Raw genomic sequence first — 10,697 nt, forward strand, 5'->3', positions numbered from 1 at the left:
CTAGGGTAACTTAAGTTTCATCACTTACAAAAACCCTTGGCATGTTATGCACTCAAACTTGTATATAAACCAAACATGCATTTTCCACAGAACAGAAACAAATAGAAGGTAGGATAGGATCAATGAGAAACTTGAGATCAGTAGCAGGCGCTCTTCTTGTTCTTCTCGTCTTTGCCATTTCAGCATATCCCTTCGAGGCTAGACATCATAGATGTAAGCATGGCGGCAAAAAAGGCCACAAATGCTTGCCTGGTGGCCATGTGTCCGGAGAGAAGGCGGTTCTTACCATAAACAACTTCGAAAAGGGCGGAGATGGGGGCGGTCCATCTGAGTGTGACGGCCACTTCCATTCCGATGACACCTTGATCGTGGCGCTTTCCAGTAGGTTGGTACCGTTAGAAAGAGTTTATTACCGGAATGGTCCCTTGATTATTGCAAAATTACCGATTTGGTCCTCGATAATTTTTTGTGCTCAATTAAGACTTTCGACTTTGAAAATTTTAACCAATTTGGTCCTCTATTTATTTTGCCGTTAAAATTGGAACCAAATTGGTAATTTTGCTATAGTCAAGGGACCATTTCAGTGAAAAATTAACTAACAATTTGGTTCCTTAACTATAGAAAAATTACCAATTTGATCCTCGATATACTGTATTCTCTGCCTCCTCTCCTCTCCACTGCCGCTTACGGAATTTCTTGCTTCCGGTAACTCTTTCTTCCATCTGTTACGGAATTTCTATGCTTATTATGCTTTCAATGATTCAATACATCTTGCTTCTATGCTTTCAATGTCCGCGACCTATCTATTCCAAATGCACAGAATCAATTCTTAGAAAACAAACAAATTAATGAGGTCTGTTCTCACACTTTCCTGGGTTTAATCCTGGGTTTATTAATTATGCTTAGTGCTTTTTTAGAGGTTGGAGAGGTAATCTTCAGTTTCTTAATGTTTAATGTTCAATTCGGCATTAATCTAATTATGCTTAGTGCTTTTTAGAGGTTGGAGAGGTAATCTTCAATTTCTTAATGTTTAAGGTTGAATTCGGCATTAATCTAATACACAGAGATCACAGATTAACAGACTAGAATGTGGTGGCTGTCACTTAATGTTTAAGGTTGGGTATTTGTTTATGCGTTTTTTGAGAGAAGGAATTATCACAGTGCTTCCCCAGCTTTGTGGTAATACAACAGACCACCACTATGCTAACAAATTAAATCCCTAGTAATAACAGCTAGCTAGACTAGTAGTGTAGCTAGACTACTTTAGCAAGTTTGACTGGGTTTGAATATATGATCACTTGCTCCTAGCTTACAGTTCAGCTTCTTTTATTTTTTAAATCTTAAATTCAAAAATTCTCTCCTGATGTTTGGATTTCTTATTGCACAGGTCAAGCTTCTGAAGTGTATTGTACAAAATATTGTTGTTGACATCTCTTTTAATCAAATAGGTGGTCTCTGGGGTTTTAGTTTTTAAAACCTAAAAGACATAGAGCTTATTATTATGGTTTAACAATTCGTTATTGTAAAAATTGAACCACCTGTTAAATATATCTATACCCAGTTATGAATCCATGATACAGAGAGACACCTGTTTGTAATCTATACATACACACGAATGTGATTTTACTTGTTTAATTTTAAAACTTTATGTTGTGTTAATTTTTTTTTGTTTTGTATTTTATTATTTCTTTGAAGTTTGTTTTCATACCTGCAAACATTGTACTAAGTTAGACAAAGTGTTGTACCAAGCCAAACCTTCTGATCTACTGATCTGTGGAAACTAAAACTCGCATTACTTTGTGGTTATTAGTTATGGTTTTATTTTATACCCAACAACCTGAGTGAGCTGATTATAATAATTGAAACTGTTGAATTATTAAACTTCCTGAAACCAAATGTCCAAACCTCACACTGAATGTTCATATCCAGCATTCTTATTCGCATTTGGAAACTCTAATGATTGAAAATGCTAAATTTTTAGGTCCTCTACAAATTTTTGGACTACTTTAGCAAGTTTGACTGGGAACATATTGTATTTGTTTAACTGGTCCTGCTCGCATATCATCTTTGCCAGAAATTGTGGGTAAGCAACTTCTTGCTAACTGTGGTCTGTCATTATATGTTTCTTTGCATTATTTCATCAAGATGATTTCATGTTCCTTTTGCAGTTGAGGTTCCTGAAAATGATGGTGGTGAGTTACTGCTCAACAATGATTTTCTTAGATATTGTGTCAAAATGTTTTCTGTTTCTTCAAGACGGTATGACATGAACTCCAGAACCTTTCAACAAAAGCATCTTACCATAGTTGATCCTCTGAAGGAAAATAAAAATCTTGGCCGTAGTGTCAGCAAAGGTAATGCAATTTGTATTTTTTATTCACTAATTATTATTTTTCCATGGTTTTTGTCCTGTTTGTGCTCCCTTATATCAAATGTTATTGTATGTTGAAGCTTTGACATCTTTCTGAAGATTTGATCATGATAAATTCATGCCGATACCGAGGAATGCAATGCATGCATAAGTGTACATATTATTTGATTTTGCGAACCCTAAGTCTTAAACTTTTAACCTGATAATTATGATATCGTCCTAACAAAACTGTTAAACTCAAATTAGTGACCCAAAGCCCGTGTTGATTTCCATCTTGGATTGCTTTGTGCAGGAAATTTCTATACGATACGGAGTGCTTTCACATATGGTGCTAGGAAGCTCAAGAGAATACTTTTGCAGTTAGACGATAAAATTGTTGCCGAGCTTCATAATTTTTTTGCCAACACTTTGGGTCGACATGGAAATAGGCAGAGGCCTGATGTTCAAGATCTTAGTCCAGTAGCTAGCTGTAATAGTTTTTGTCATAGTAACTTTACTTTTGTTATTGCTAATGAGTATGAATATTTAAATATAATATATTTTGCAATTATATTATTGATGCATTATATTATAGGTTTATTGCATGTATGCGATATTAATTAGCTGATAAATTTATTATATTATAGGTTTAATGTAGGTATGTGAAATAAATTAATTAGCGGGTACTTTTTTTAAAAATATTAAAATTTAGCAACAGACAAATATTGTAGTAAATCCGTAGCTAACTATCAAATAAAATAAAAAATATTCACGAAATAGAGACGGAAAAAATCCGTACAAACAGTATGTTTCTGACCCTTCAAATATTTATTTAGACATGGGGTAATTAAATTTCTGAATAGAAATCCTTTCGAAAGACAAGTTTTCCTGATATGGAAGAAATATAATCAAGAAAATAGCCGATCAATGACCCCATATAGTTGTTCAAACTTGAGCTTATCTATTATGTCTCTTTCTGTTAATTAGAGGTCATGAAATATATGATGTGCTGCAAAGAATTGTAAAATGACAATCTAATGAAAAGGATAGTTGTAATATGTTCTGTGAAGTCATGGTAGCGGCTGTGAGTTTCTGAATGTTCTTGTCCTTATCCACCATCTTGATCTGATAAAAGAGCTCTATCACTAAAGTGGCTCACAAATGCACATGAACTAGAAATGGCTGCTGATGGAAGAGAGAAAGTTTGATGATAATGAATAACTTTATCATTGCATTATCTGCAGGAATTGGAAGAGGATGGAATAGCAACTTGACCCTTTGTAGATTACCTTGGCTTTCCTCTTTATGCATGTCCGACTTCTTTATCCAGTGCAGTAGTGCACACTCACATAGTAGTAATAGTGCTATGAATAAAACAACAAGTAGATTCAATAACAGCTACACTACTCCAAATTAGCCAGAGTCCAATATCATTACTGGATAACATACGTTATGGTATCAAAAAGTAGGCACCGACTACCAAGCGTGCAAAAAAGTGCACGAGTACGTCTTAGCGTCTTTAGAGTTTATCTCACACTAAAAGTAAAGCGGGCATCGATCATCATCTTGTAATCATCCTCAAAGGCAAAACAATATTACTTTTTCTTCTTGCAGGAGTCAAATATTGTAAGTCAATGGACTGTTCCTTTTTAGAAGCAGCACATGCAACTTTCTCTCACAGATAAACTTGTAGATAAAGGTATGTCCTCTGATTGAAGGTATTTGTCATTTTCATTCCCTTTTCGTTGTGTTCGAGTAGGTAAATATTCATATTTCATCTATCTTCATTCGTCCATAATGCACAGTTTGGTACACTAACACTAGCATCGAATGTCTTTTAATTTGAGTTGTGAGTTTTTTTTTTTTTTTTTGAAAACTGAGTTGTGAGTTTTATTTGGGAATATATAACTTGAGTTGTGAGTTTTATTTGAGAATATATAACTTGAGTTGCACACTACATTTTTCTTGGCTCTTCATCTATGTGGTTGGTTGGGTTGGTTTAATTGTCAGTTAAATGCTTTAATATACACATTTAATTGTGAAAGTGTATGCATGATATTTAATTTCAAATTATTATTTATTCAATTATACTGAGTATATCATCGTTGGCTATTTTTATTTATCAGGTGGCAAAGCTATTGATGAAAAATGTATGGCATACCTAACACGGCATCGGAAGTAAATGTTTTTTTTGTATGAAGTAGATTGGACATTTTTGCTTTGGGGCTGTTTTTGTCTATACTAAAAATGTTTATTTGTACATTCTCACCTTTTAAAATAGCCAACAGATACATTACTATGGCTATTTGTTAGCTATAATTAGTTTCTTTGCCTTTAGTTTTTACAAAGTTGTGTGAAATATTTCATTTTAGTATTGATGATGAAGTCTTAATATATTGATGAGTTTACTTTGATTGTATTATTGTAAATTATAAATTGTACTAATACAATATCTATAGTTACAGTAGTATAATGTCGATGATAAAAAAATGTATTAAAAAATTAATATTTAATGAGCAACAACAATATATACGAATTAAAATTAGAAAAAATAATATTTGACAATAAAATATAACATTTAGTGACAGACAAAATTTAATATAATGAGAGAACTTTGCTAGTAAATAGTAATATTAATGACGAGATTTTTCATCACTAAAAGAATACATGAGAGGAAATTATGCTAGTTAATAGTTGTATTAATGACGGGATTCCTTGTCGACACAAAAAGAACATTTTGGTGACGGTAAATATACTATCACTATATGCTCACTAAAGACGGTATCACATTCCGTCATTAATTGTTTTTATCCTCGGAAGATATAACGACGGGTCGCAACGGTAAATTTCCCGTCATTAAAAGTCTTTTATAATGGTTTTTGAACTATTAGTAACAGTTTTACCTCTCACGAATGGACAATTTTCTTGTAGTGTAAGTTGTTAACTAAGTACACACCAAACTATAGAAAACTAATTAACAAAGATTATATTCCACTAATTAACTGCGGTTTGCGTTCTTTCTGTCCTTATTTAGTTTCAATTATTATACGGTGGACCATGGTCCGGAAACGGCGCAGTTTCATTAAGTAAGAAATGGCGGCGGTTATATTTAACAAATTCTGTATTTTTAGTGTGTTCTGAACAAAACGAAAATATAAAATATTTAAAATGAAACTAAATAACTTGTCTCACATATTGTGTTTATATTATCAAATAATGAAACTGTAATTGAATTGAAATTATACTTTAGTTGTGTTGAAATTAAATTATAGTATGTATAGTATAAAATGAAACTGAATAACATGTCTCACATGCATTGAGTGTATATTGTCAAATAAAACTGTAGTTGAATTGAAATGATACTTTAGTTGTGCTGAGATGAAACTACAGTATGTATAAAAAGAAATTGAATAACATGTCTCACATATTGAGTGTATATTGTCAATCAAATAAAACTTTATTTATATCAAAATGATATTTTTTTTTGAAACATAAAACGTTTACATCAACGATCAATGAAATGGTAAACCATTCCTTACAGTCAGACATAGAAACAACTTTTCTAACTATGCTATAGAAAACTTGAATCGCAGACTGTTTCATAACTAGGAAGCTATGTTCCTTCAAGGAGCTTAAAGCTTCATAAAAAATCTGGGTCTTCGTCATCATTCTTTTTTGCTCGCCCAGGATAAAATCAACACTTGCCGAAACCAAACTAAACGATTTATGCTAATGAAAATGAAAAGCTCGTGAAAGTAACGAGATGAAAAATGTTCGTGAAAGTAACGAGAGGAAAACACAATAATAGAGAAAATAAAAAGTAGGTAAAGTCAAAGTAGGGTTGGGAGTTCAAGACTACCAACACAAACCCCAATACCTACCTACTATTATTTTATTCAAAGGGAAAGAAAACGGAAGACGAAGATCTATGGCGGTGGTCGGAGGCGGACGGACCTGCGACAGTGGCCGAGGCGGAAGAAGAGCGAGAGCAAACGTAGAAGGTGACCAAAACCGCCGGCTCAAAGCTCCATTAGAGCTCCGGCCGGAGGCCGGCGGTGGAAGCCTATCAAAATGATATTTTAGTTGCGTTGTAATTAAATTACAGTGTATATTAAATAAAACTGAATAGCAGTTTCACATATTTAATTGTATATTGTCTAATAAAATTATAGTTGAATTAGAATTATAACTTAGTGGTGTTGTAATAAAACAACAGTATATATAAAATGAAATTCGATAACAGTTATGCTGACATGAACTACAATATATATATATCTAAAATGAAATTGAATATGTTATACAAACAAAATTAATTACACCGAATAGGTGGCTATTTTTTCGTTAAAAAAAGGACACCATTTTATATCATGTTTCACAGTAAAATTTGCCGTCCTTATTTGCTGTCAAAGTTTACCTATTAATTTTTCTTCTTGTTACTATAAATTAGTTTGGACTGTGATAGAGAAGACCGGCCAAAAAAATTAAATCCAATCTCTTAATAAGTAATAATGACTGTCTTGTAGTCAAACTAAATAACCGATACAATCAATTCGAATATACTAACCCACAAAATGTAGCTAGTAATAAAGTATTTCTTGTAATACTCATCAAGGCTACTGTTGTTCTTGATACGTATAGTGTAAAAATTAAAATGTAATATATATATATATATATATATTGTAAAATTCATCGCACTGGTAATTTACTATTACTTATATATTGTAAAAGAATTAATTTCATTTTTACCCCTACATTTACAGCACGTTTGGTTCACGTAATGAATTTTAAAAGAATAGGAATACTATTTCATAAGGAATGTAATAAGTAAGGAATAGAATATGAATTGTATTCCAGCGTTTGGTTCGCGAAAGGAATAGACTTAGGAATTGTATTCCAGCATTTGGTTGGTTAAAGAAATAGAAATGGAATATATATGTAAAAGACATAAATGCACTTGTACAAAAATTATTATTATTATTATTATTATTATTATTATTATTATTATAATAAGTTAGCGTGATTCGATTAATTTTAAGCTTTTATTATAGTGATTTGCTTTTTTGTGTTGCATTAGATGATATAGGTGGTATAGTCTACTTTTAGAGTTTTAGTCTTTTTTTTATAAGAACATCTTTATTGATTTTAGTATTACTGTGGCATGATCATTTTTAGTCTTCTGTTAACAAAATCATTGAAATGCCATTAATTACAATGGTGCAGTGTTTCAATCTTCTTCTTCTTTTTATACAAAATGGTTTGACTCACTAAATTTTTATGTTTATTTTTTGAAAAAAAAACTCATAATTGAAGGCCAAAATGTCTTTGTGTTTAACAACATTTAAATTATTTTGTTGATAGAGGACAAAAAATGGTCTTGCCACAATAATATTAAGATCTACCTTACAAGATAGACCCGGGTCCAAAATACACAACTTACATACTGAATTTTCACAATTTATATACTGAATGTTCACAACTAAATACTTACAATTTAAATTGTAAACATTCATTATGTAAATTGTGATAGCTCCACCTTATAAGGTGGACCCGTGTCCATTGTATAACTATTGTATTTAAAAAAAAAAAAAAAAACTAAAAGTGGGCTGATACCTATACATCTTAGACCAAAAATTAAATTAACTCTAAAAATCTGGAGATGTAATACTTTTTGAGGAAAACTGTGATATTTTTAAATCAAAATGTAAAAGTACGTACTACATATTTTTCAAAGTATTTAATTTTTCCTTGTATAACAAACATTTTATTTTTGATTAGTATTATATTTTTCAGTATTAAATTTTGATCTTGGTCCAAGACTTGTCTCACAGAATTGTTTTTGCCATAAATAAATGATTCCTCAGCTTAAATCTATGTTGGAGATTCTTGGATCCGAGTATGTAGCATTAATGAACTAGCCTTGGTTCGGAGATTCTTAATCAACACAGCAAATTTGTCTTTATGATTGAAAGCTGACAGCTAGCTAGAATTTCTTCATAAAAAAAATTGTCAGAACAACCCAGAAACAAAGATATTTCTTCAATTCCTAGGGTAACTTAAGTTTCATCACTTACAAAAACCCTTGGCATGTTATGCACTCAAACTTGTATATAAACCAAACATGCATTTTCCACAGAACAGAAACAAATAGAAGGTAGGATAGGATCAATGAGAAACTTGAGATCAGTAGCAGGCGCTCTTCTTGTTCTTCTCGTCTTTGCCATTTCAGCATATCCCTTCGAGGCTAGACATCATAGATGTAAGCATGGCGGCAAAAAAGGCCACAAATGCCTGCCTGGTGGTCATCATGTGTCCGGAGAGAAGGCGGTTCTTACCATAAACAGCTTCGAAAAGGGCGGAGATGGGGGCGGTCCATCTGAGTGTGACGGCCACTTCCATTCCGATGACACCTTGATCGTAGCGCTTTCCAGTAGGTTGGTACGGTTAGAAAGAGTTTATTACCGGAATGGTCCCTTGATTATTGTAAAATTATCAATTTGGTCCTCGATAATTTTTTGTGCTCAATTAAGACTTTCGACTTTGAAAATTTTAACCAATTTGGTCCTCTGTTTATTTTGCCGTTAAAATTGGAACCAAATTGATAATTTTGCTATAGTCAAGGGACCATTTCAGTGAAAAATTAACTACCAATTTGATTCCTTGACTATAGAAAAATTACCAATTTGGTCCCAATTTTAACGGCAAAATAAACGGAGGATCAAATTGGTTAAAATTTTCAAAGTCGAGGGACTTAATTGGGTACGAAAAATTGTCGAGATCCAAATTGGTAATTTCACAATAGTCGAGGGACCATTTCGGTAATAAACTCCGTTAGAAATTACAGTTTAAGATTTGTATGAGATAGAATTTTGTTTGTTGAGTTTTTACTATATTTTTAATTTAGTTGATTGTGGCGCTTTTCACTAGGTGGTACAACCACGGCCAGCGCTGCCATCGCCATATCAACATCCACGGGAACGGGAGGAGCGTGAGAGCTAAGGTTGTGGATGAGTGTGACTCCAACCGGGGATGCCGTGCTAACATAGTTGATGGCTCAAAAGCAGTGTGGAAGGCCTTAGGCGTCCCGAAACATCAATGGGGTGAGCTTGATGTAACCTGGACTGACGACTAGCTAGCTTGAGCTGAGCCATCACTAGGGCCGTCGCGGTCCCTATAAAAATAGGGATCCATTACCCCATTGTCAGTCCATCTATCATTACTGGGTTTCATGTTTTCCTTTCGAATAATGCTGCAGAGGCAGTTGATAACCAATGACTTTTGGTTATATATATATATATATATAATCTATGGCCTGAAATTTCCCGTTTTCAATAAAACATTTGTAAAATAATCAATAAAAGTTGGTTTGATTTCGAATTTGGAGTTGCATGATCTCTCAAAGTAAGGACGGATCCATAAATTTTCACTTGTAAAAGGAAATTAAAGAAAAAGTAGAGTTTGAACCAATTCAATATCCTATAGATACTATAAAATTTAAAGGATCAAACAAGTTACATAAGCTTCTAAGTTCTAACAATTTGTATATCCATTCTATTTTTATATACTCCGTATAAGTTACATACTACTCTCTTTATATATAAATGAATGGGAAGGGGTGAGGAAGGGAAACTGCTCCCATTGCCCTCCTCTCCAATCTAGGTGATATATATATAGGATTCCGTTCACGTGCGTACTACGCGCTCAGGTAAGAAATAAGAACAAACCCAAGCCGTTGATCATCTTTCATCCAACGTCAGTAGTTGCTCAGGATTTTTCGCGTCTAGCCGGCGATAAGGGGTTTCTTGTCTTTTTGCTTTTTATTTCCTAATCTGTTAATGCTATTGTGATCTATCCCGCGCCACTAGTCTGCGTTTTCATTCGCATAACACCTCCTGTGATCGCATAGGCGTCTTAATTCTTCCTTACCAAATTCTTCGTCGAACAACAGTTCTGAGTTTGTTGATCGCGTAGGAGTCACAGTTCTTGTTTTGCATAGGCGTCCCAATTCTTCCTTACCAATTTCTTCGGCCAACAATGGGTCTGAGTTTGTTGATCGCGTAGGAGTTCCCAGTTGGTGTTTACCAATTTCAAATTCTTCATCGATTGCTGTTCGCTTATACGATCGCAATGGAGTCAGGTATTGTTTGTGTTTTGAGTCCGTGTATTATGTGCATTGTTACCAATATTGGATGCATTTTTTGTTATAATTTAGTTGCTTTTGTAAATAATTAAGTTATTTTTTAATTGCATCTATATTGTGTATTGGATGCATTATCTATACAATTTATATGCATATTGCCTTATAAGTAGGTGCAGTGTATGTTTAATTGTATTTATTTTATCGTAGATA

General features: G+C 33.1%; 1 protein-coding gene and 1 long non-coding RNA gene across 2 annotated transcripts; both read left to right on the forward strand.

Moving 5' to 3' along the window:
* The first annotated feature begins 660 nt into the window (after nucleotides 1–660).
* Nucleotides 661–2,746, forward strand: LOC116029957. The gene is made up of 4 exons (XR_004100350.1): nucleotides 661–705; nucleotides 1,982–2,083; nucleotides 2,169–2,354; nucleotides 2,664–2,746. It is a non-coding gene; the product is annotated as an uncharacterized LOC116029957 (long non-coding RNA).
* A 5,731-nt stretch (nucleotides 2,747–8,477) lies between these two features.
* LOC116029955 (putative ripening-related protein 7) lies at nucleotides 8,478–9,724 on the forward strand. Its single transcript, XM_031272011.1, has 2 exons — nucleotides 8,478–8,781; nucleotides 9,275–9,724. The coding sequence occupies exons 1-2, from the start codon at nucleotides 8,516–8,518 to the stop codon at nucleotides 9,477–9,479; spliced, it is 471 nt and encodes a 156-aa protein (XP_031127871.1). The 5' UTR covers nucleotides 8,478–8,515; the 3' UTR covers nucleotides 9,480–9,724.
* Nucleotides 9,725–10,697: the final 973 nt, after the last annotated feature.

This window comes from Ipomoea triloba, chromosome 9 (genome assembly GCF_003576645.1).
Source record: "Ipomoea triloba cultivar NCNSP0323 chromosome 9, ASM357664v1".
NCBI lineage: Eukaryota > Viridiplantae > Streptophyta > Magnoliopsida > Solanales > Convolvulaceae > Ipomoea > Ipomoea triloba.

Bases quoted from the DNA above. Each gene is read 5' to 3' on its own strand.
- LOC116029955 (XM_031272011.1), top strand. From the start codon at position 8,516: ATGAGAAACTTGAGATCAGTAGCAGGCGCTCTTCTTGTTCTTCTCGTC. The intron at 8,782-9,274 runs GTTGGTACGGTT...GCTTTTCACTAG, and splicing joins ATCGTAGCGCTTTCCAGTAG to GTGGTACAACCACGGCCAGC.